The sequence below is a fragment of the Tenrec ecaudatus genome, chromosome 1 (genome assembly GCF_050624435.1).
Source record: "Tenrec ecaudatus isolate mTenEca1 chromosome 1, mTenEca1.hap1, whole genome shotgun sequence".
Taxonomy (NCBI): Eukaryota; Metazoa; Chordata; class Mammalia; order Afrosoricida; family Tenrecidae; genus Tenrec; species Tenrec ecaudatus.
The window spans coordinates 41,929,081-41,954,207 of NC_134530.1; the positions used below are offsets into that span (position 1 = coordinate 41,929,081).

General features: G+C 55.7%; 1 protein-coding gene across 2 annotated transcripts in view; it reads left to right on the plus strand.

The window, feature by feature from the left end:
* Positions 1-522: 522 nt before the first annotated feature.
* Positions 523-25,127, plus strand: part of PAX7 (paired box 7) — a 121,052-nt gene continuing 96,447 nt past the window's right edge. Inside the window, exons 1-4 of one of the 2 annotated variants that reach the window (XM_075538390.1) lie at positions 523-607; positions 3,125-3,360; positions 3,955-4,084; positions 4,915-5,049. In XM_075538390.1, the coding sequence (XP_075394505.1) occupies positions 523-607; positions 3,125-3,360; positions 3,955-4,084; positions 4,915-5,049 (586 nt within the window). The remainder of the gene's footprint in view (positions 608-3,124; positions 3,361-3,954; positions 4,085-4,914; positions 5,050-25,127) is intronic. The other variant, XM_075538391.1, reaches the window with a different exon arrangement.

The window sequence follows — 25,127 nt, forward strand, 5'->3', positions numbered from 1 at the left end:
GACAGGGAGAGGGAGGGAGGGAGAGGGAATAAATATATAAATAAAGACGAAAAAGATCCCCGCCGCAGCCTCTCTGCACAGAAACTTTGGCCTCCAGCACCGGAGCGGGCTGCTGGCCGGCCGAGGCTGGGGACCCTACCTCTGGCCGCCTGCCCTCACCTCCTTTCCAGCCTCCCCCCACGACCTGCACCCCCAGTTCTGCTTAGCTCCAAGGTCCCCACAACTTCTGGCAGAGCCGAGCCCACAGAGGCGGACTTGGGGTTGGTGTGTTTGTTTGTTTGAACTTCCTGGTCGCCACCTTCCCTCCCGCCAACCTCCGCCCCCACTTCACCCCCCTCCTCCCCAACTTCTGGACGCGTCGAACTGCAGCCTGAGGTGGGGGGGTGGGGTAGGGAGCGTGTGCGGGGGGGAGGGGGAAGAGGAGGTGGGGGGAGAGGAAAGAAAGAGATCGCAGCAGGGGTAAAGGGAACGGACGGAAAGTGATTTTTGCCGACTCTGGATTCGCCCCCGACGTGTGCAAGAATGGCGGCCCTGCCCGGCACCGTGCCCAGGATGATGAGACCGGCTCCGGGTCAGAACTACCCCCGGACCGGGTTTCCCCTGGAAGGTAAGAGCGCCGGGCTTGCCTCGCCCTGACTCCTCTGCGCGGAATTCCAGGTCCTAGGACAGACAGCTATCACTGAGGGGATGGTGTCCGTGGTGGTGGCAGTAGAGGGGGGGGTCCCCCAAGAACCGGGTACAAGGCCCAGGAAGTTTCTTGGACCGACACTTGTCCGTTTCGGTGTCGGCTTCCCTGCCCTCGGCCGGGCGGCACAGGTCTCGGGCTGCTGGCCTTTGCCACCGCAGGAGGCAATCCTGGTGGATTTCTGCTTCTTCCACTCTTTCTGATTCGTTCCTACCTAATGCTTTTTCTCCTCCTTCCCTGGCTTTATCTTGTTTGGAATTGCACTTTTCACTCCCGGGGTGGCTTTTAGACCCCTTTTATTTCGAACTATTAGCAGATGCCAAAAATGGGTGATACTTTATAAGTGGAAACTACAAAGGCGTATCCGCTTCTTACAAAGCGACAGCCAAACACTTTCTCAGCCTGAATACAAACGAATTTGCAATAAAATATAGAACCTTTTTTCTCCCCCTCCCGAAAAACTTTTTACCTCGATTCTCAAAAATCGGACTCCCCGGGGACAGAACCTTGAGATGGCAAAGGGACACGACAACGTGGGGGGGGGGGGGAATTCTTTTTCCAAACGCTTCCTTTGCTACATCTTGAGTGCCTAGAAAGAGCCAGAAGACGGGCGGGGAACAGATTCCCGGCTCAGACACTAGCTGGGAAGCGCCCGACTGAGAAGACGAAGAGTCTTTACTGCGTTTTTTCTTTTGGCTTTGAGTTATTTTGGGTTCCCTCCCTCCCTCTCCCCACCCCAACTAATAGAAGCCCTTAGACTGTCGCTGAAGGAGTTATTCTGCTTCTGGGACTAGATAGCCCAGGCTGTCATAAAGAAATGGTTAGAGATCTGTGCGAATTTTATTTTTTAATTACTCCGCTAGAAACTGTGTGAGCCCCTTGTGCTCCAGGAAGAAAAGAGAAGACGGAGAGTGGGGTGGGCGGCCGGCAGGCAGCCGGCGATGTGGGGAAGGGGGGGGGGTGTCCCTCAGGCAGTCAGCCTGCCCGTGGTCCCTGAATTAGACCGAGGCAAAGAGAGCAGCTCCGTGTTCAAGTGCGCGCGAGCAGCCACGCAGGCGGGGAGCGCACCAGCCCGGGGATTTGCAGTAGCACTCTTGTGTAGCGAATGAAAGTAAAACAGGCGGCCGAGGACGCGCGGCGGATTAGGACAATATTTGCCCAACATGACGGAGAATACTGAGGAGAGCCGAGTGCCGGTCGCTAAAGAGGCTCTTGAATATAAAGTTGGGCGCTCCAGAGATAATGGCATAGCCCGCCACGGAGACCCAGTGACTCTGACTTGGCGACGCACGATTTCTGATTAAATCCGAAGGTTGCTGCAGACATCTACTTTGACAAAGAGGGGTGGGGGGACCAGTAAAGCGAGGGAGGGGGCAGGAGGAGAGCTCGACAGCGGGAGCCTCTTCTCGCCTCCTCCCTTCCAATTATACTGTTGGCTCCTTGGACTCCGCTGGCTGTGAAATCGTTCTAATCTGGCAGATCTCAGCAGCCGCTGAGTCCCCAAATTGGGGGGATCGAGACCGGATTAGTGCACCGGGTGTCCCCTAACCTTCTGTGAAGAAATCGTGTAGACTTTGCATTAAGGAGTCCTCTGCTGTTCTCCCCTCCCCAGCACTGCACCAGGGGTACCTGTGTCCCTGGTTCCCAAAGTCACCCACAAGAGGGAAAGCTCAGGCCCAGTCCACCCTACAGCCGGGCCCAGGTCCCCTGAGGCCCAGCGGGAGTGTTAGATTTTAGAGCTCCGCTCACCCAGCTCATTCAAAAAACGAAATTCGAATTCTGACAGAGTTTAAAAGCAAGGGAAGCCACCCCCCCCCCAGGGACATCCAGGTGTCCCCAGAGAAAGTGATGAACAACAGCATTGTCTCCCCAGCTCCTTGGCTGTGCCTCAGCTGTTCAGCTGAGGCTAGGGCTCCTCTGTTGCCAAAGCCACGGCTGTGGATGCACTCCTTCCACCCGTCCCTCTGGCCCCCGAGAATATGGATCTGTCTGGACTACTTAGAGCATGCAACTGACCAGATGGGCCACAGCTCCCTGGTTACTGGCCTCTTGGAGAAGGTTGACCTGCTGCCTGGGGGACAGAGGTCTCTAGAGTTTCTGGACTCCCCATCTTTCTTGCTGTCTTTCTCAGGGGCACTCAGAGCCCCCTGCCCAGGTGTGTTCTGATTCTCCGTAGTGTGGCAGGACTGGGGCCACCCAGTGGGGGTGGGGTAGGGGGGACTTGTGCTGGGACCCTCTCTCAATCCCTGCAGCACCCACCTTCAGGGTTATATTATGAGAGCTGTCTCCTTGGCTCCTGAGCTGCCTAATGTGAAATCCTTGCAGCCCATTGTGCTGATGCACAACTGGGGTCAAGGGGATACATACCCTGTGTCTCCTCCCCATCCTCACCCTGCACCTCTCTCCTCCATTCCCACCCCGGCTGCCGCCTTTATCCAGTGTCTACCCCGCTCGGACAAGGCCGGGTAAACCAGCTTGGAGGAGTCTTCATCAACGGACGACCTCTGCCCAACCACATTCGCCACAAGATCGTGGAGATGGCCCACCATGGTATCCGGCCCTGTGTCATCTCCCGCCAGCTGCGCGTCTCTCATGGCTGTGTTTCCAAGATTCTCTGCCGCTACCAGGAGACAGGGTCCATCCGGCCTGGGGCCATCGGCGGCAGCAAGCCCAGAGTGAGTGTCTTTGCCAGAGAGGCTGGTAGCCAGTCTCCCTGTGGCCAGGGGGACTGACTGAGGCCCCTGTCACTGCCCTGTGCCATCCAGTAGCAGATAGCTCTTTGCTCCCTATGGAAACGACAGGAGAGTGTCCCCCACCCCATTATTTCCATTTCTTAGGAAAGTGGGTAAGTGAGGTCTAGGTGGTTCAAGACTGTGAGGTCCAGGAGGTGGACTAAGATGTCCCTTCATAAGCCCTGGCCCCTACCACAATCCCAGACCTGGGCAAGTCTTCAGTTTTTCTTTAGTTTCTCTCCCCCCTGGTCCCCAGTCTAGCCTGGGAAATAGTGAAGGGAGACATTGGGGGTCCTAGTTAGCTTTCTCTTTTATTCCCAACCACTCCCCCTCCTCCCCCAGCAACTTCCCCTGGAGCAGAGAACAGGTTTCTTTAAAAAGTAAAGCCAATTTCAGTAGAGGAATGGGGGTAGGGGGGGGGGCATGGACACCAGTGCCATCCACCTGGCCTGGGGCTCTTGGGAGGTTGATATTAAAAGTCTCTCCCTCCCTCCACCCCATCCTTCCCCTCCAACTCTCCCACCTCCACCTCTGAAGCAGGTGGCCACTCCGGATGTGGAGAAAAAGATCGAGGAGTACAAGCGAGAGAACCCGGGCATGTTCAGCTGGGAGATCCGGGACAGGCTGCTGAAAGACGGCCACTGCGACCGCAGCACGGTGCCCTCAGGTGAGAAGGCAGCTGAGCCAGATCCCGGGGCGCAGGGTGGGGGGGTGGGGGTTGGGGAGCATGGCTGAAGAACTTGAAGGAAAGTTGAGAAGAACAGGAAAAAGTTAGGGTAATGGAGGAAATCAATTGCAGAAGGAAGGAAGCTGAAAGGAGGGAGGAAGACTGGAAAGACAGTTGAGGAAGAAGAGGAAGGCCAGAAGGGGCAAAAAGTGAATAGAGATGGTAGGTAAGAGGAAGCCCCCCCCCCCACACACACACACACTTTCATGAAGACCTAGAGAAAGGGGTCTGTCCCTGTTCAGTTAGTCTCCACGGGCTCCCTGGGACCCCCTTCTCCACATTGTCCTCTCTGCTCTGTTGCCACCCTCAGCCACAAGGGTTCTAAGGGTGGAGACCCCCCAGACTGTGTTACTCAGGACTGAAGTGTGGTATTGTGTGTGTGTGTGTGCGTGTGTGTGCAGTCATGGAGGCTCCATGGGGTGGGGGGGCACAGCTGAGCAAGGGGAAGACTGCTGCCAAAGGGGTTGGAGGGTCTCTAGGGCATCTGGTGGTCTAAGGCACAAGGAAAAGGAGGGGTGTCAGAATGCCACCAAGCTGGTGCCTTTGTGACATTCTTACCCTGGACTGCACCAGGTATGAGGCAGGCCGGCTGAGTGGTTGGCTTTGTGCCTCCAGTTATGTGTAAATGCTTAGGTGTGTGAATATGTGTGCCTTCCTTGGAGGGTGTGTAAACAAGGGGACATGTGCTGACTTTCCCAACTGTGGGCGGAGGCCGTTCAGGTCCCCGTCCCAATGACTTATACTCGCTCTTTTGCCTTTGAATTTCTGAGGTTTAGTGAGTTCGATTAGCCGTGTGCTCAGAATCAAGTTCGGGAAGAAAGAGGAGGACGACGAAGGGGACAAGAAGGAGGACGATGGAGAGAAGAAGGCCAAACACAGCATCGATGGCATCCTGGGCGACAAAGGTAGGGACCCACTCTGGGCGGGCGATGCCAGAGCCCGCGTTCCTTCTGCGCCAGTTGGCGGGCTGGCCTGTCTTCCACCTGGACGTGTAGGACTGAGCTTTACAGGGGAGCCTGCGACCCGGAGGCAGCCAGCTCCGCCCAGGCTCCGTGGTGAGCGCCTGGGCCGGCCTGGCGGTGAGCACAGCTTGGGCAGGCGCAGCCAGGCCGACAATGGTCTTGTGTCCCTGGAGAGCTGCAGGTTAGAGCCCTGCGTACTGCCCACTTTGCAACCCAGTGCGCCTGTTCTAACCAAGGCCGCCGAATCCTCGGGGATTGGTGTTTTGGCTGCTAGTGCTTCATTCTCTATCAATTATTTATAAGAAACTTGGGCAAAGAGGGGGGAGAAGAAGGAGGAGCCGGGCCTGCGGCTCCCTAAATGAATTTGTTAACCAGACCCGCACACGCTCTCTAAATGGTCCCCTGAAACCCCTCCTGACAGTTGACTGACCGCTGCAATCAATAAAAATTAGCGAGGGCCGCGTGAGCCGCTGTCTGACTCATCTCTCTGCGCGTTGTTAGTGTTGGAGCTGAGGCAAGGAGTGGGGGCCAGAAGGGGCCCCGTTTGACTCTTTCCTCTTGGGCGTTCGTTGGCTTAGAGGCAGGGAGCTCCAGATCAGCAACCGGAGGCTCAAGGTCCCAGGCGCGGAGAATCTCTGGCACTCAAGAGAGATTCAGACCCACCCTGCTCCACTTGCATGCAGTCTGGGGGCTGAGCCCAGTGTCCTGCTTTCTTCCCCCCCCCCAGCGATCAGTTGGGGAAGGCATGTATCTTTCAAGTGCCTGCAGGTCCGAGGGGGCGAGGGGGGTGGAAGTGAGGGGACAGAGCGAAGGGAATTATTTTTAGGGGGGGGGCAGGAAACTTCTGCCAGGGTAGAGAAAGCTCTCGACACCCCAGAGCCTCTTTGTGACTTGGGTGACTGGGACCTAGGGAGAGAAAGGAATAGAGAACCTGGGTCACAAAGCAGCAGCTCCCCGCCACACACCCCCATACACATGCAGGGAGGCAGGGGCCTGAGAACAGACCATGGAGAAGACAGGTGAACCTGCACACCACACCTGGGCCTTCCCAAAAGGTGTGGAAATGCACTGAACTCTGAAACTTGTGAAGAACTTGTTTTGCCCAACTTTCCTTCCAGAGATTTCTTCATTTCGGCCCTCACCCTGACCCCACACATCTAGGCCAGCTCTCTCTTCTAATTCCTAGTCCGTGCCCCCCAATCTTGTAGATGAAGCCTGCTTCACAACTGCCCCCACCTACACACACACACCTGGCACCCAAGGGAGGTGAGCAGTGTATAGTCCGAGGCAACAGAGAGCCACAGAAAACCCGGGATGGCTGTCAACATTAAGAGTCCAGGTGGGGGGGGGCAGCCCCCCCAACAAAAGGGTGAGGGAAGGAATCTGGCCTAGTGTGTGTGCAGCACCCTGCTGTGCAGGGCCTGGGGAGGCCCCTCCAGTCTGCCCACCTTGGGAGGCAGTTCTCAGAGGCAGAGTGGCCCTGGGGTTGGGCCAGGCAGCTCCAGGAGTGTAGGGGGGGGCTCTCCGTGGGGATACCGAGTCTGTCTTTTTGTTTGGAAAGAGAGAGTTGGACTTTTTGGTGGGGGAGGAGGCATAGGACCTGAATAGTACACCCCGGCAAGGTTCTTTGCATCAGACACCTCTTCTGAGAGATATTCCCAAGAGTTCAAGGAAGTTGGATTTTATTTGGAGCGACTTTAGGAGAGAGCATGTGCGGTGGGAGTGGTGGTGTCCATTCTGTCTGAGGGGGGTAAAGGAAGACTTTGAAAAGAATGGTCCTTCTGACTCAGGGGGATCAGGGCCTCTCCGGGAGAGGGCTTAGCCTTTCACAGGATAGAGGCTGTCCCTGAATCGGCACCAGGAAGTCTCCAATGGCTTCCTCAGGAGCCTGGCAGCTCCAGACAGGACAGGAGCTGAAAACACCAGGGCTGAGTCTGGGGAGCAGCTGCCGATATGAAACACCCTCAGTGAGAAAGGGGTGACCTGGTGTCTGGAAAGCCCCCCTGTGTTCAGGTGGCAGAGGTTGTGCTGGGTGCTGGGATTGTCCTGTGCTGGTCCGCTGCCCATGTGGACTCCTGTGTCTCCCCAGGACTGTTTGCCCAGGGCTCTTTGGAGCCCAGTGTCATGGGTTGCTTGCGTGGGCCAGTGGGCTTCTGCAAGGGTGTGCGTTATGATTGTCGGTTGATGCGTGGGCACTGTGACTGTGTGCGAGAGAGGGTTGTCTACCTGGGCCACTGGGCAGACATCCCAGTAACCCGCCCACCTGGAACCCAGGCGTTTCCAGCCCAGATGCAGACGCGGGCTTCACTGCCAAGTTAAAGGCAAAAAGACCTCCTAACCCCCAAACATGGGGCCAGGGCAGCAGAAGCTGAGATACTGCAGCATGGCCCAAAGGGCAGGGGGTGAGGGTGGGGGTGGGGCCCAACCCTGCAACTTTGTTTTGGCTTCTTGCTCTTGACAAATGCTTTCTCTGGGGTTGCCCCTCTCATGGCGGGGAGCCACCAAAGACGGGGTTTAAGAGCTCTCCTCTTTAAGCGCTAAAGAGAGATTCCCTCCCTGAGTCCGTTTTTTCCTATCGTCCGCTTGGCATTTAATAATGTTAAGACTTATTAGAGCTGGTAATGAAAACTGGGACTGCTGAATAGGAAACTGTGTTGCAGAGGGGTGTAATAGCTTCCAGGCACGGTAAGAAACTATTTATCCGCAATCAGTCCGCACTCTGAGAGTTTGAAGCACAAACGCTAAGTTGAAGGGTTTTAAAGCAGATTAAATTGAGCTTTTATTTCTGTGCACTTTCATCTCTGAACAGCTCACTCCTGCTCCCCTTGGGCTGATATTCATGAGACTGTTCATCCCCCCCCCCATCCTTGTTAAGACTGAGTTATTAGGATTGTTGGGTGTGAGGATTCTCAGACCACTGCAGACAGGCGCTCCCCGGCCATGCTCTGCTCACCTGGAGAGGAAGGGTGACACCTCTTTGCACACAGACACCTGGGCTCTTTCCTCCTCACCCCCTTCTTTGAAGACCCCGGAAGAGAAGGGTCAGGCACCTGGCCAGAGGAGGATTTGAGGGGATACCAGGATAGAGCAAAGGACGCGTTTTTGTTTGTTTCCGTCTCTCAGTATCCTAGTCCAGGGGAGAACTCAGGGGAATTTGAGAGCCATTTGCCAGGAGTTAAAGGATCCTCTGTGGAAGCCTGGGGAGCCGGTATGAAAGAATAATAGCATCATAATAACACTAAGATGCTATGAGAACAAAATCCCCACCATTTGGCAATAAGCAGGGTGAAGCTGAAACTGACCAGGTCAAGGGAAACTCAACTTGTCAGATACACGCCTGCCCTTTTGGGCCTCTGGAGTAGAAACAGGGAGGCCATGATTAATGTGAAATAAAGGGGGGCGGGGGAGAAACCCCCCACTCCAAGATTAAAAACGAAACAATTTTTTCCTCTGTGGAAAATAAAATCACCACCACCCAGGGGCCGTTGCCTGCAGGGGGGAGCACCCCCAGTCCTTCTGGGTCTAAAAGACCACGGGAGGGGCAAGGGGCACAGCGAAGGGCAGGTAGGTTTGTTTTCCTTGGCTCTCCCTTAACTTTCATTCTAAGGCTGCGAACATACAGGTGTGGAGCGGGCGGTGGCAGGGAAGGGTCAGGTCGGAGAGGAGAGCCCTAAGTGTCGGTTTTAGACACTTGTAAAAAGAGGTGGGAAACAATTTAATTTGGCAGCGTCGATAGCTGCTAATGCGGTTTTCGGTCGTTTGCTACACTGGAGGAAGCTGTTTTGATTGTGTGTACAAGGACCTGCCAAATTTAATTAGGCTCCGGGGGAGCGAATGAATAGGGGAAGGGGGGGCACTGCTCCCCTCGGCCCACACCAGGCTTTTTTTTTCCTTTCCCCTGGTTCACACCTGGAAGGGGCATTGTTTCTGGGATAGGCCAGGAAGGGGACGGATCGGGAAGGGGAGGGCACAGAGAGGGGACTTGGAAGAGGGAGCGAAGAAGGGAGGCAAGTCGTCCATTTATCAAAGAAACAATCGGCATTGATTTAAACCAACAAGTTCCCTCCTCTGTAAATGTGTGTTTAGAGAGAGGTAATTGACACTCCACCAAATCAAAGGATTACCCCGGGTTGGCAATCTAATCAAACAGAGTCCAGGCGGGATTTGAGGCTGTTCAGAGTGGGATCAGCTTCGCATAATGGGGGCTCCGAGGAAGATGGGAGGGTGTCAGGCAATTCCCCGGCTTTAGGCGGCTCTCGGTGGCGGATATTCGGAGACCGGAGGGAGAGAGGGAGGGGGAGAAGGAGAGGCTTCGCGCGCCGGGGTGGTGGGGGGATGGGGTGAGCAGAGAAGGGGTGCGAAGGGGGACTCCTCCGGCGGTGGGGGCTTCGGACGAGCGAGAGAGCCCACACTGGGCTGACAAGGCTCCCCCCTCTCTTCAAGTGAAGACGAGGAGGAGGAGGAGGTGGGGAGGCGGGAGCGGAGCCTAACGAAGAACAACAATGAGGAGATAACTATTACAAAGGCAAACACTGGCGCTCGCGCGCTCGCAGCCCCAGAACCCGCGGTAAATAAACAAAGTCGGCAAACTGTTTGCCAGATAAACTCGTGCCTAAATCGAGTGTGACGGGCAAGGAGAGAAGAGACAGAAGGAGATAAGGTCGGAGGGGGAATGAACGAGCATAATCTAATAGAAGACATTTAGAAAACAAACTTTAAACAAGGGAGAACAGGCGAGCGGAGAGTAATTATCCGCCTCCCGAAAGCGGGGGAGGGAGGGGGAGGCCGTTCCAGGCAGGCTCTGGGGGAGTAGGAGCCGCGGAGGAGCCGTGTTTGGGGGGGCGCCTTTGGGACTCCACGGGGAACCAGGAGAGAGGGTCCCCTGGGCACCCAGGAAAAGGGATCCCGCGCAGCCCCCAGTCTTCCCCAAGGAGGCATTTCTAAGCTGGGTGGGGTCCCCGCTGTGAGGGCGTTCGGGTGCGGAGTTCCCCTCCAGGCGCTCGCCGCCACCCGGGCTGCTTCCAGGCGTTTGCACCTCAAAGACGCGTGTGCGCCTCAAAGTGGTGAAAGGAATTAGATATTTACCAGTTTGAAATAAGCCTGCCTAAGAAGAAGAGGGAAGGGAGAGAGAGAGAGAGAGAGACGTTGAAAAGATGGGGCTGGAGAAGACTTCAAACGAATCCATCATTTGGAATGGTGGAGGGGAGATTTACCAGACAGTATTGGGAAGTTATTTAGATATTAATAACACATTTTCCTGAGGCGCACCACGGCAGCCATCTGCGCCGCTCTCGGAGCTACTTGGCTGGGTGAAATATGGGCGTCTCAAATGTTGGGAAGAGATAACGCAATCAAGCTAACCCTGGTCCTAAGACTGCATCTCAGCGTTAAACCCGGATTAACCTCCCCTACCCCCGCCGCCCCTCCCCTGGCACAGCTTTCCAAATTTTCAGTGGAATTTACATGGAAGGATTTTAAAAGCACATATAACACTAGCCTTAAAGCAGTAAGGTGATTATTTGTGCTCCCCCCCCCAAGATTGTCTCTCTGAAGAAATGATAGTTGTCACATATTAGACTATATATTAAAATATTGTATAAAACTTATTATTTTTTAATAAAGGGAGGGCATCGAGGAAACGATATTTCCGTTCAAGCTCTCTGCAGTTTGCAGTCGCTTTGAGTCAGCGTGGATTATTTACCAGTGGGTTATTTACCAGCATGCCTCATCCCCGGCAAAGTTGATGGAGCTGCTTTCTGTACACTCAGGTGTACTGGGCACCTAAGAAAATAAATAATGGAAGTCCCGGGTCTAAGACCAGATTGGACTTACCCCCAGAAAAGATGCCCTCTAGTCAGGGGGACAGGATCCTGCTATTGATGACTGCCACAGTGGGGAAGGCTCCCCAGAGGCTCTGGAGCCTTGAAGGCCACACTAAATGGGGAGAGGTGGGGCAAAGATTCCAGAGATCCCAGAAACGAGGCTCTTTTCCAGTCCCCACTCCAGAGCAGTGGGGTGCTTGGGAGATCTAGTCAAGGATGAAGATATAGGGGGCTTGAAGATTGGATACCCCCTTTTTGCTAGCCAAGGCCTTCCCTCTCCCCACCCATTCCTTTCCCCCCCAAGTCTGAGGGAGAGAGGAAAAGGTGGAAATGGGGTCGCGCTTTTTGACCTCCTCGGGAGCTATTTGGCCCCGGCTGGGGTCGGGCAGCGGGGAGGGAGGGAACTCGCCTTCCCAAATCGAATCAAGGCAGAACCGTGACCTAAGGGGGAAACTTCGTCTTTCCTAGATAGAGCTTTCCAAAACTTCAAACAAAGGGGGGTGCGAGGCGGGGAAAGAGTCTGGGGAAAGTGGGGTGGGAGTGGGGACTTGAGGTGGGGGTGGGGGAGGGCTAAGAGCCCGTGAAGGGGAGGTGCCTAGTGGAGGAAGAGAAGGGGTCGAGGGCAAAGGGGAGGTGGGGGGCAGAGGAAGGGATGTAGGGAGGGGGATGTGGAGGGGAAACGGCTGCTGGGACACTTGGAACGCCAAGCCCCGGGCAGAGGAAAAGCGGCCGAGGCCGCCGCCACCTCCGGAGGGTTGAAGGGAAGCGGTGTGCGCCCCAAGTCCAGCTCCAGAGAGGTCTGCGGGCGATGGACTGAGGCTCGGGCGCGCGGTCCCCACCGGGCGTGTTTGTCGCTGGGTGAGGAAGGCTTGCACGGGCTGTGGGGCTACAGCCGGCCTCTGCCCAAGGTTCGGCTCCGGTGCTCCTGAGTCCGATGGTCAACTAATGGACCTTTCCAAGATCCAGTACCTTGCCCCGGGTGTGCGCTGGGCCAGAACCCTCATATCGAACAAGGGCGGGGTGGGCAGAGGCCGGCGAGACCCAGAGTCACCTAGGTGGGCCAAGGGAGTCAGACTGTGGGATTGCTGAGAGGGAGAGAGAATTCAGACTGAGGGATGGAGCGCAGAAGACCTGCCTGGAGCCTTTGAGGGCGCTAAGATCTCCCGAGGGACGGAGGCAGGCGCGGATCCGCCAGGAGACAGACAAAGAGGCGCAGTCACAGAGAGGCTGGCCTCGGGACGGGCGGATCAGGAGAGAGAGCGGGACCTCAGAGACAGAGCCCGCGGGAGAGCGCGGGCCGAGAGGGCGAGAGCGCAAAGTCGGCAGGCGGCGGGAGGCAGGCTAGGGGCGGGCGCGCCGCCGCTGTCCTTTCGATCCTCCTCGGCTTCCCCTTATCAGAAGCGCTTTCGGTGACACGGGCACAAAGGCAGTTCATCATATTACAGCGCGGCCCGGCGGCTCGCTGCCATCCCGCCGCTTAATTAGAACCCAGCTACTCCGGCCGGCGGGGCTGGAGGCCGATCCGGGTGCGGGGGCCCGGGCTCAGTGCTCCCATTCCGGGCACAGGGAGGGGGCCGGCCCCTGAGCCCAGCGGCTCGTAGCCAAGCAAGAGGTGCGGGGAATCCCCATTCAGGCGTCTCTTAAAAGCAACAACAAACGCAAACCGATCAACTTGGCTGGAAAAAGATTCATTGCCTTCCAGTTTAGCAACCTCCCCTTTTAAGCTCTTGGTCTTGGGGTAGGAAGGGCGCGCACCCTCTACCCGCCAAGTCTCAGGCTTCCAAGGAAGACTCAGACTGGAGTGGGGGGTGGGGGTGTACTGCTCTAGGCTGAGTGCTGGATTCCCTACCCCCCCCTCTGTGGGTCTCCATCTAAGTGTGAGGCAGGGTGTGTGTGTGTGTGTGTGTGTGTGTGTGTGTGTGTGTGTGTGTGTGTGTGTGTGTGTAAGAGAAAGACAGAGAGAGAAAGAGAATGGAACCATCCAGAGGGGCAAAGTGCCCAACACTTAAAAGCTCCAAGCTTCCCCTGCACCAGCTAGGCTCACTTGCCAGGTAACCTCGGACAACTCACTCTGCCTGAGGGTCCCAGTTTCTTCCCCCTGGAGCCCCCCAGTACTGGATTAAAAACGAAGTTCTTAGCCTTGATGAGGATCCTGGACGCCTTTAAGAATGTGATGCAAAACGAAAGCGTTGACCATTCCTACCTGCTCTTAGGCATGGGGCATAAAGGAGCCCTTGGGCCTCCAGAGGCCTGGCCCCACTAAGAACTTCATTCAGATACACATGTTCCCTGATGATTCAAATACTCTCAAGGGCGTTTGAGATTCCAGGAGGAGCCAAGGATGCTGGGATAGGACATGGAGGAGGTGCTGAGAGTGTGCCCTGTGTCTGGCCTGGGGCAGCGCAGCACCCCCTCCTCTATTTGGTTGGGAGAACGGTCCTTTCTGATGCTGTGTTCCTGCCTCACACACCACACACATACCATTCAATTTATTGAGCACCTATTATGTGCCAGGTGTTGCGTTTCGCGCCTGGGAATACAGTCCACATCCAGATGGTTAAAACAAAACAAACAAGCCCACAAACACATAAATGTATTGTGTGTGTGTGTGCGCCCACGCATATGCTCAAGTGTGTCTGGGTGTTGGTGAGTGTTGCGCGTGTATGTGTGTGCACTTGCTGTGGGCGTGTTTGTGCTCGGCTGTGTCAGCACAACAGTAGGGGCCAGGGTGGGGTTTGGTAGGCAGCCCCAGCCTAACTTCGGGGCAACTGCCCGGAGTCCTAGCAGGGCCTTAGTCCGAGGGAGCGGGAGGGAGAAGCGGGAGGGAGAAGCGGCCAGGCCGGGTCTGGGGAGCCTCTCGCCTTCACTGCGCTCTTTGTCTGGCGGGAGAATAGACCAAAGATCAAAGAGGACAGGACAGAAGAAGGGGCGGGGCAACAGGCGCAAGAAGTGACTCGGAAAACTCCACCCTGAACTTTTCTGGGGTCTTCTCTGGAGGAGTGGGAGGCCACCTTTCTGCAAGGCCTTGCCAGCGTGTCAAGCCCTAGCACGAGTGGCAGGTGGAGGGGGACAGCTAAGTTTGAAGGTTCCCATCCGATTTCTAGGTGGCTGTGGAAGCAACGTTTGGGGGAGGTTTTGTGGGATGTACTGGTTACAAGTGGTGTGATGTCTACACTTTTGCGTGGAGATGTGGGCTGGGCCGTGAGCTTGTGCTTAGACAGCAAAGCAGGGGAATCACATACGAGCTAGCCTCGGGGCTGGTGGGAGCCCGGCAGAGTCCTAAGGAATCTTCACCGTCTCCTTCCTCAGGGGAAGGCTGTAAGCACGTCTCCACCCCCCACGCTCTGGTGTACCCAGGGACCCAACTCCACGCTGATTGGAATGGTGAACCCCCGTCCCGGCCAGCCCTCTGGTCTTCACTCTCTCCTGAGTGAATCTCTGGGGTTCACCCTCTGGAGGGTGGGAAACTGCTGTAGGAAAAAAAGAAATTCCGATACGCGGGCGGGAGGAGAGACGGTATGGAGACTATAAACCGCTTTCGTCCCAGTGTCTGCCCTCTGGCTGCCCACAAATGCTAAAAATAAAGGTCTCCGACCGTCCCCCCCACCACCACCATCTCACAATCGATGGAGCTGGAGGAAGTTTCCGAATTATTGGGCATACGTTCTGAGAGTCCTGACTGGGCTACGTGGAGGGTGCTGGGAGCAAACCAAGCAAAGAGACTGGGAACTTGCTTGAATAAGTGGGCTGGACTTGCATCCCTCAGAGGTCTGTGCTACGGGCCAGCATATCTGATGTACAGGCGCTTGGGCTGCGTGGCCCTAAAAGGCCTCTCCAGGTGGCTTCCACCACGCCCAGTCCAAAAACAAAAGCCAAAACAACAACAACACCACACCTCCTGTTCCTTCTCAACCAGGCCCTGGGATTGAATCCCTGAGCTGGTCCCCTGGCTAGAACCTGGCATCAGTTCTACTGGGAGCCAAAGCCTCCGTTTCCCTATCTGAGGACTGGTACTAGGTGTCCCTTGCGGCTTCCCCGGGGCAGGAGGACGCCGCAGTCCCTGGGTCTCAGGGCGGGAGAGGGAGACCCCAGGCGCATCCCTCCTGCCCGCCCGCCGCCGCTCTCTGGGCCAGCCCCCGCTCACTCCTCGCGCCTCAATGGCCACTTTAGAAATACAAACAACTTTAGAAATAAAGTAACCAAACCCCCGAAAGGGGCTTTGAAGGGACGAATGCCTGGTGGCGTTTGACTATGGTGCGGGCAGAGGCCCGGCCTAATCTGCCTTTCATTTTCACCGACGGCCGCGGGGGAAGCGCTCCCGGCCGCCCGGCCCCTCAGGAGGCTGATTAGGCCACAAAGAGCCCCCATTATCCCGAGAAGAAAACCGGGGGGCGGCGAGGGGCGGCGGCGCGGGGGGAGGGCTGGCCCGCGCCGGGGCTATTGACTTACTGGATGAAGTCAAGAGCGGGCACGCAGGGAGGCGGCAGGGAGGACGGGCAGGGGAGGGGGCGCGCGGGCAGGGGCGGGGAGCAGCCACCAAACAGGACGCTCAACCCCCCACAAGAAAACTGGAGCTCTGGGCGGGGTCAGGAGTGGACCTGCTGCTGCATCCGGGCGGCACACCCCCACCCCCAGCCCCCAGCGGCCGGGAAGCTGGGGCCCTCGGAGCCAGCCCTTGTCTACCGCTGGTTTTATTCCTGGGGGTGTAGGAGGTGGAGGGACAGGAAAGTTAGTGTCAGTGAAGTCGTGGTGATTGTCGCAGATTACTGCAGGGTGGAGTGCCCGGCGCGGCCTCTTCCTGACCTCTTCTCTCTTTATATAACAGAGGGTTTGGATCCCCAAACTAAACCCATTTCAGGAACCCTAGTCTGACCCATCGTGACCCTGCAGGACAAGGCAGAGTTGGCCCATAGGGTCCCCAGCGCTGTGATCTTTTCGTTTCTTGAGTGGCTGCTCAGTGCAGGTCTCTCTGTCCTCAGCCTATGCTTACCCACTTGCCACCAGGACACCTGTGGGGTGGGGGCCAGAGCTCTCCCAAAGTCACCCATCTGTGGCCAGCTGAAGGTGACATCAAGTCAGAGGCGCTCTGGAGAAGTTGACTGGGATGGGGAGAGCAAGGAGCATGATGGAGATGGAGGGTTCTGGACCCTCTGGAGATCTGGGTAGCTTTGAGTTAGGTCCACTGAGACCTTCAGGACCCTCTTCTGTTGAATATACCCAAGCATGACAACCTCCAAGCATGCTGGGGAGAGTAAAAGATAAACTACACACAGCGCAGGGCATATTGAGAGGCTGGATAAATACTGCTCACCAGCCCCCGGGGGGCTCCCTCTCCCCCAAGGTTTCTTTCAATTAGAGGCCACCCCCTTAGGACTACAGAAATAACGGGGGCCTTGAAACCGACAGGCTGTACCTCTCGAAGGGAACGCCAAATTTGGACAGGGGGCCAGATGCGCAGCCCTGTGAAGGAGTAAATAGTGTCTCGTCTGTCCGATTCTACAATCGGAGGTGACAGGAAGCGGACCCTTTGGGCAGCTCCCCCTCCCAACAGATTGGCCTGGTCCAAGGGGGAGGGCAGCCTGTTCTCAGGGCCCAGCAGCCAGAGTTAGATGTGGCAGGGACTATCACCCCTGGGGCGCTCTCCTTCCCCAGGGAAGCTGGCCAGGGAGGGTGAGTTGGCCAGGCACAAGGCACAGATTGGATGATTGAAGGAGCAGGCTGGAGACATACATCATTAAGGTATAAAGGAGGCAGGTAAGGCTATGGGACAGTCTCCCAGGAGCACCTAACTGGCTCCCAGTCCCTTTCCCCTCCCCACCTATGACTGGGTCCCATCCCTTTGAAATAGGGGCCCAGGTGTTGACCATGCCTGGAATGACCCAGAAGTGCTTTGAAGGCATCTTGGTCCTTTATCTGTTCATTGCACAAATAGGTGTGGGCTGGACTGGCCTTGGTATCCCCAGAGTCTGGGTTGTGACTAGGGTTGGAGTTGTTCCTGAGGAGAGCAGGGTGACGCGGAGGGGCTTCCAGCAGGAATGTGATCGACTGGACAGAGAAGTTACTGCCAAGTGTGGGGAGGCCCACCGGAAGGTCAATGCTGTGACAACAAGCGGGGCCACCCGTCCCGCAGAGCAGAGCATGAATGGGGAGCCCTCCAGGTAGGCTGCCCCCTCTCCTAGGAACTCCCTCCCAGGCCCAGATGTTCTGCGTGCAGCTGGCTACTAGCTCCGTGAAAGGGACCCTGGAATTCCTCTACTGGTGGGGGTTTCAAAGCAGAGGATCAGACCCAGGCAGGCTTTAGAGTCATCTGGCCATCCTACAGATGGGAAAGCTGACGCCAAGAGGTGGAGTGAGACCCGAGGCAGGGAAGGTAACCCTTTTCCAGCCTTGTTGTTTGTATTGAACACGAGGCAGGCGTCTGAGGTCCAGTCCAGAGGCGAACATCGATGCCTGGAAAGTCGGTTAGCCCAAGGTAGTAGGAAGAGGCATCTTCTCCCCTCATGGGCCCTGCAGGCTCTTCACCCACAGAGATGCCAAGAGTGCACCTCCAGGGCTTTTCCGGACAATGGGGGCCCCAGTATCTTCCTGGTTCTTCACAGACCTTAGATCTTCAGGGTGCCACCACCTCCTCCGCTCCTAGCACCTGTGAACAAACACTTCCTGAGTGCTGGAGACTCAGCACAATTCACAGTCATCTTCCTGGGGAACGTCCTATTAGCAGCAAAGAAAACAAAGTGCAGATGAAAATGACCTCACGAGTGGGCTCGCGTTCATTTCTCTGGTCCTTGCTCCCGTGTCTGAACAATGACAGGGCAGGCTCAGTCCAGGGGTCTCAGACTGTGTTCTCTGACACCTTTGGCTTCCGAGTGATGCAGCAGGTAAGGATTCTTCCTTCCCAGTTGAGAGAGGAAGCTCTTGAGAGGCAGGGCTTTGTCCTAGGGAGAAGGAGGGACCAGTTCCCATCCAGAGGAGCTCTAGGATTGAGGAAGGAGGAGGGGTGGGGGGATAGGAGAGAAGCTCTGTTTATCCTCTGAGATCAGAGCCTGGGGCTGTGGTTATTGGTCTTCAGAGATAAGCTGATATTGCTTATCTAGTGACAAATGACACCCCTCCCCTCCTATTCTCCCGCCACCCCCTCCAATTAGGGAACTTTCTCCTCTCCAGACTGGGAGGTCTCTTTGGGAGAACTGGAAGGTCTGACCTGTAACACTGGAGGCTGTCTTAAGTCCCTGCCTCCTTGCTGCTTGGCCACGGGGGAAGCAGTTACCCTCTCTGGGCTTCACTGGGGCCATGGAGGTGACAGCATTGTTGGGCAGGTGAGTGTGCCCAGAATCACCCAAGTTTATTTGCAAATTGTGATACTTGGGGTCTTAGGACCCCTGAGGGCAGTGGTGTTTGGGCAGGCCTGTCTCTGAAGGTCATCTCAGTGGAGAACCCTTGGTCTAGCACAACTCCTGGTTCTACAGACAGAGTGAAGTCCCGAGGAAATTGAGTGTGGAGTCAGAACAGGGACCAATCTGACCGCTGATTGCCATGCCAGACACCAGGGCTGGTTTCCTCTTTCAGTCTCCCCCCCACCTACCCCTACCAAGGGTCTGCTCTGCCTGTGCCCCAGGCGAGGGCCCATGGGGCAGACTGACCCCACTGTTTGCTCTGTCTTGCTGACCTTAGATCCTGCCCAGGTCACTGGGATGCTTTTATCTCAGCTCTAGGCTCTCAGCCTGCCCAGCCAAAGGCAGTTGGAAGGCCATGGAAGGAGCCCAGGAGGAAGACATTGCAATCCAGGCTCAGTCCCCCAGGTGGCTCTCCCAAGGGAGTTGATTCACCTCTCTGAGCCTTTGTTCTTCCATACATTTAATGGAGCTAAGGGAGGCCCAGTGGCAGAGAGGGTTTCATGTCGGGCTGCTAACCACAAGGTCAGCAGTTCAAACCCACTAGCCGTGATGAAGTTTACTCCCATAAAGATGGACAGCCTTTGAGAGGCAGTTCTACTCTGTCCTGTAGGGTCACTATGAGTCTGAATTGACTGGATGGCAAGGAGTTGCTTGCTTTGGATGAACGAGGAGCAAGAGAACAAAGAATAAATGAGTTACAACATGGGAAAGATACCTGGCACATCGAAAATATGTGATTAAAATGAAATAAAAGACCCAAAGATAATTTGTTGGGAATCAAGGACCCACAAAAGTGTAAGACGATGGGGGTTTCTCAAGCCAAATACTCAGTGTTTATCAGGGACTCTATTGTCTCTTCCTACTACCTTGGGCTAACCGACTTTCCAGGCATCGATATTCCCCTCTGGAATGGACCTCAGGGTCGCTGTGAAAGGACCCAGACACATTTTCTTGGAGCTGATCCCGACTCAGCAGCCTCTTGTGTGGCCCAGTAGAATTGCTGCGTGTGATTTCCTTTGCTGTGATCTTAGCGGACGCAGATGGCCGGACCTTTCTTCCTAAGATCCGCTGAGGGCGCGGGTGAGAGCAGCCAGCCTTTAGGTTTGAAAAGGAGCACAAACTGGAGGTGTCACCCAGGGACTTAAGATGTGTTTACATGCATACTTTCATATATAGCTTTTGAAAGATACATTGCATTTTCAAATCCCAACAAGTATATAGGAACATGGATATGGCAAATACTTTGTTACATGTTTGCTAACAACAAAAAGTATCTAAAATAAAAAAATCGAGATTGTTTCTCCCACCCCACCCCACTCAACCTTGTTGAGTCTGAGTGTAATCTTCTAGACTTACATATCGACATCTGTGTCCAGCTCTCTCTTGACATCAGTATATATGAAAGGAAAGTGAGGTCACATTAACTGGGGACTACAAAGGCTCCATACAGGTGACCATGAACCCCTAGAAAGCAAGTTCCCATCTGGGTTTATGTATGAGTGTGGGCATTTCCTTTGTGTGTGGGGGGTGGGGGGAATTTGTAGCTCTTATTGGGTTCCCTATGGCTCAAGGAAGAATCCTGGTGGCAGAGTGGGTTAGGTTTGGTGCTGCTAACCACAAGGCCAGCAGTTTGAACCAGGCAGCTGCTCCTCTAGAGAAAGATGAGGCTTTCTGCTCCTGTAAGGGGTTCTTCCCTGCTCTGTAGTGGCAGAGTCGGAATGGACTAATGGCAGTGAGCATTTGGAGGCTCGAGGCTCCAGTAAGGCTGAGTAGCCTGAGCCAGCAGTCTGGCAGGTGTTGGTGCTCTGGGTGAGGGGCAAACCAAAGCCCCCTTGCTCTCCACCCCCCAACCCCCAGTTCTCCACCCCTCATCTGCCCCCTCATGCACCTGCTTGGGCTTCCGGCCTCCTCCCCTTCAAAGGGCCGGCTGGGCTGTACCTGACTCCACCACGGTGAAAAGCTGCTGGATTGAAAGGGGAAGTGGCATTTCAGGCACTTAATTAGACCCAGGACAAGAATGGAGGCTGGCCCTCTGGTCAGGCCAGGGGGGATTGTTGGGGGATTAACACCCAGGTAAAACCATCAAGGTTCACGGGCCCCTTGGCAGGAGGCCTTCAGAGCATCCAGGGCAGTGGAATAGTGTGTGCTCACACACACACACACACACACGCACACACGCGCGTGTGTGTGCACACACACACACAGGGAGGACAGGTGGGAGGAGAAGGGGGTGTGACAGGGATAGGAGGGAAGGGGAAGATTGGCAGAGAGAGCAGGGGTGGGAAGGGCAGGAGTAGTGATGGGGTGAGAGGGACAAGGGTGGGAGGAGTGGCAGAAGGGTAAGGTCTGTCTCCCTCTGGACTGCACCTCCCCCACAGAGGTGAATGCTGAGGGCAGAGTTAGAGCTGCTGTTTTATTTATTCCCAAATAAAACCATAACCAAAAATATATCGAGCACTGCTTATGTGCTGAATCAGTTCTGGTAATGCAGTGAGTTACACTCCGGGTTCGGCTTAAGCAGAAGCAGCCTTGGATATCCTTGGATATCTGGTCTGTCCTGGGGGTCTGCCAGGAGTTAGAATGTGCTGGGGGCAGTGGGCTCCTTATTCCATGCTGGTGCTGTGAGCAGTCCAAGAGCCCCGCTTCCACAGCTCACAGGGCTTGGAGACACAGCCCTCGGGGAACACAGGCAATGAGCAAGGTTACACGTCAGGAAACCTTGGAGAAGGTGGAGAGGAGCTGGAAGCATATAAAGCTGGAGCCAGGAGATGGGACCCGGAGGGGAGAATTGTTGGCTGATGAGCAGTCCAGGAGGTCTACCTGGAGGAGGTGTGTTTGACCTGAGACCTGGGAAGCAGGAGGAGGCAGGCAAGTAAGGGGTCTATGATGATGGTCTATGGAGAGAAGGGCACCAAGTCCTGGGTGAAGGGCGCTATAGGAATGATGTCATCAAATCCAGCCGTCTGCTAAACTGCCCATTTATAGATACAGAAACTGAGGCATCTGGAGGTTCCAGACCCTCTGAGCACCGAGACAGCAAGTGGCAGGTCCCACCCATTTGCAGCCTGTGTGCTCAACCCTTCCATGAGCTGCCAGGTACCTTATGCCCTTCTTCTCACTTGGCCCCTGGTCCTGGCAGGTAAGCATCTGTCGTCCCAGTGCTGCCCATGAATGCAGGGCTCAGAGAGGTTCACTGTGTTACCTAGGGCCCCACAGTCAGCCAGTGGCAGAATCCAGACTTCCCATTGCAGGGCAGAACTTGTGCAGGCACCTGGATTAGGAATCCAGGCTTCTTTTGTCCTTCCCTCCACTCCTCCAGAGGATGTTGACCCTTTGAGAAGGGCCCACTGGTTCCTGTTCTTTCCAGGGGTGCCTCGCCCACCTTTCTGACTTATACCATCTCAGCCCCCGTGACATAGTGCCTTACATGCTGGGCTGCCAAACCAAAGATCGACAGTTTGACTCCACCTGTCTCCCGGTGGAACAAAGACGAGGCTTTCCATTCCAGGAGAGATGGACAGCCTCAGAAACCCAAAGGGGCAGTTCGGCTCTGTCCTCTTGGGTTTCAGTGAGTGGGGAATGACTGAGCCAGTGCGTTTGGTGGGTTTTGTCTGCCTTGGTGGGTGGAGGGGGTGGATGGAAGGGAGGGGGTCCAGTCTCCTCAGGTGTGAGTTCGTTCTTGTTTATCACTGTTACTGCCGCCGTTGCAGTCAGACCAAGCGGGCAGATGTAATTGCCGTTGCATTGACTTTGGGGAATCAGAGTTGGTTCCTGGTTAGATTTTGGCTGGCAGTGTCTTTGTTGGAAGGTCCCTGAGTGGCACAATTTGCAGTGGACCTACTAGTTTAAAGATCGGTGGTTCAGATCCAATCAGCAGTGCTACGAAAGAAAAGCCTGGCAACCTGCTTCCGGAAAGGTCCCTCAGCAGCCGTCATCCTATGTAACACGCGAGGTGGCCTCGCCTCGGCAGCCGTCGGGGGCTTTCTGTTTAGTTTTGATTCATTGTTCACATGGAAGCGTGTCACCTGGGCTGCATAGCTACGGGGTCTGGTGACCGAGGGTGAATGTATCCAGGGGCGTGGGGGTGTGCAGAAGAGCGTGTGCCTCTGTGTGGTACTGTGTGATAGGTGTGTCGGGTGTGGGCCTGGAGGAGGAGGAAGGGCTACCTGGGCTAGTGTGACAGTGTCAGTTCCACTACGCTCAGGTCAGTGGGGTTGTCCCTGGTTCAGACTGAACCCACCCCCATTTTACAGTCTGGACACTGAGACTCAGAGAGGTCTAAGCATTTGCTCTCCACCCCCTGTCACCTAGGTCGTGAGCTGGCTAAGCCAGAGGCAGTCTCTTTCCCCTGCGCCCCCAGAGAGATTTAAGGGACTACAAAAGGTTCAAATGCCAGCGTGTGGTGTCCTGGGGCCTGGCGGACTTGTGTGCCCTCGCATGCCTGTCCCCTCCTCCTCAGGTCCAGCTCAGCCCCTGCCCATTCTCCAGGGCCCTAGGCCAGCCCTGTGCATGCTGGCTTTTCTTTCTTGGGATTGCAAATATGCCACAGATTAACGCCCGCAGCTGGCTGCAGCCCCAAACAAAGGCGAGACCTAGGAAGTGGGGAAATTGCCGGAGGAACACAGTGGCCCTGTCCAGAGAGGCGGGTTCACTGGGTCTACCCACTTGACTTGGAGTGACCGCCCCCCGCGCCCCACACCACACACACACATACCCTCCAAGCCCTAAGCACCCGGCGAGATGGGAAAAACAGAGCAGCTAATGAAATTCTCACTAGAAAGAAAACTTTTCACAAGTCTACCATCTTGACCAGAGATTAGGGAAATTTGAGGAAGGGGTCAGGAGCACCCCCCCCAGGGGGAAATCCCCAATAAGACATTGCATGTGGGAGGGTGGGAGAGGGAGACAAGAGGCCCAGAATCCCAGCTGGATGCTGTGACCCAGCCTGAATGGTGTCAGCTCCACCTCTGTTGCCCTAATGGATGAGAAAGCAGGGCAGACCGAAGCAAACTATCATGCTTGGACACAGTGTCTGTCTCCTTCAGTCTCCCCTTCTCCCTGCCCCTGCCCCTGCCCCTTCCCCCAGCCCCCGACCCCACGGCAGGGCCAAGGGTGGGGGACGCTGCCTGAGGACTTGGTGGGCTGTGGCCTAGGCTAGCGGAGGAAAAAGAAGGCTGCTGGGTGGCCTGGAAGGTGGTCCGTGCAAATCTGGGAGACTGTCCGGGTTTGAAGGGGGCTTGGTGATGCACTGGTTAAGCTGCTAACCAAATGACCAACAGCTGGATCCCCCCAGGAAACCAGGCGAGCTGCACCCTGCACAGCTTATGCCCAGGGACTCTATGGGCCCGTTCAACGCTGCACTGCAGCTCAGAATCAACCCAACAGCAAGCCTTCATCCGTCTCCCTTCCGCTTGGGATGCAGCCCTGGAATGCCAGTTTAGGGCTGCGGAGGGCTTACCATGTGCCTCCTCTCCAGGCGGTAGCATGGTGCTTACGTGTTGAGCTTCTCACCACAAGGTTAGCAGATGGAAACCACCAGCAGCTCTGTGGGAGAAAGATGGGCCTTACTACTTCTGTAAAGAGTTCCATTCTTGGAAACTCACAGGGGCAGTTCTTTCCTGTCCTGTAGGGTCACTCTGAGTTGGCATCGCGTTGACCACGTGTCAGGAGCCTTGGTGGCCTGGTAGGTAATGAGTTGGGCTGCTAACGGCCAGGTCAACACTTTGAACCCACTAGCTGCTCCCAGGGAGATGAGACCGGCTGCTGTCATCAAGATAGAGGGTTCTGGGGACCCTGGAGAGCAGTGCTGCTCTGATTTGTCGGGTGCTGGGAGCCAGAGTTGACTTGTGGTAGAGGGTTTGGTTGGGGACACTCAGCCTCCTTAAGCCCCTCAATCCTGCTGACTCATCCTCTCTTGCAGGCTCAAAGAGGCAGAGGGGAAATCTGAACCCAGACTCGGGTGTGGCACCCCTAGCACCCACTCCCCATTCCCAGTGGCTCAGGAAGGACTCATCAAAAGGAAAATCAACACCATGTCCCACGTGCCTCCAGTCACACAGTGGCGAGAGCTCCCAAGCCAGCCCCACGCCTTTCTTTTTGGCATAATTGTGATTTCATTTTAACTCTGCTATTGGTCTGGAGTGGGTGAGGTTTGTACAAGTTCTTCCCCAATTCATCCCACCACTTCAAAAAAAATAAATAAAGAATAGCTCTTTTTAAACGAAGACGACAGAACTCCCTCCCAGCGGCCAGATGCTGGCCTCCCTGGATTCCAGTTTCCAGGGTTAGAGACATGGACTGCTTGGCCTGGACTGGGGAGCTCAGAAATGCAGGTGGCAGTCCCCCTCCGCAGATGAAGCCACTTAATTACCACGCAATCAATATGCAAACAAGTGCCAAACTGGGTTTGAATCAAATTTCTCATTGGGGACCCAGCAGGGGGAGGAGAACCTAGCAGAAGTGGTGTGTGTGTGTGTGTGGGGGTGGATCTCGCTGGGGTGGGCTGTCAGGGAAGGAGTCTGCAGGATGAAGAGACGGGTCCTTGACGGGCTCGCACAGAGGCCCTGGAAGTCCCCAGGGTCTGGGTCTGGCTGGGTCCGGCTCCCATTGAGGGGAGCTGGGCGCTGTGGCTGAAGGCCGAAGTCTCAGGCAGGAAGGTTTCCAGGCCTGTCAGCTGAAGTCTGGTGGCCTCCACTAATTCATTTGACTCGGAAATCTCAACTTGACCAGGTTCCCCCTCCCCTCTTTAAAACAAACTCATTAAACTTGTCAACACTCATTAAGCCAGTAAAACATTGAACTAGAG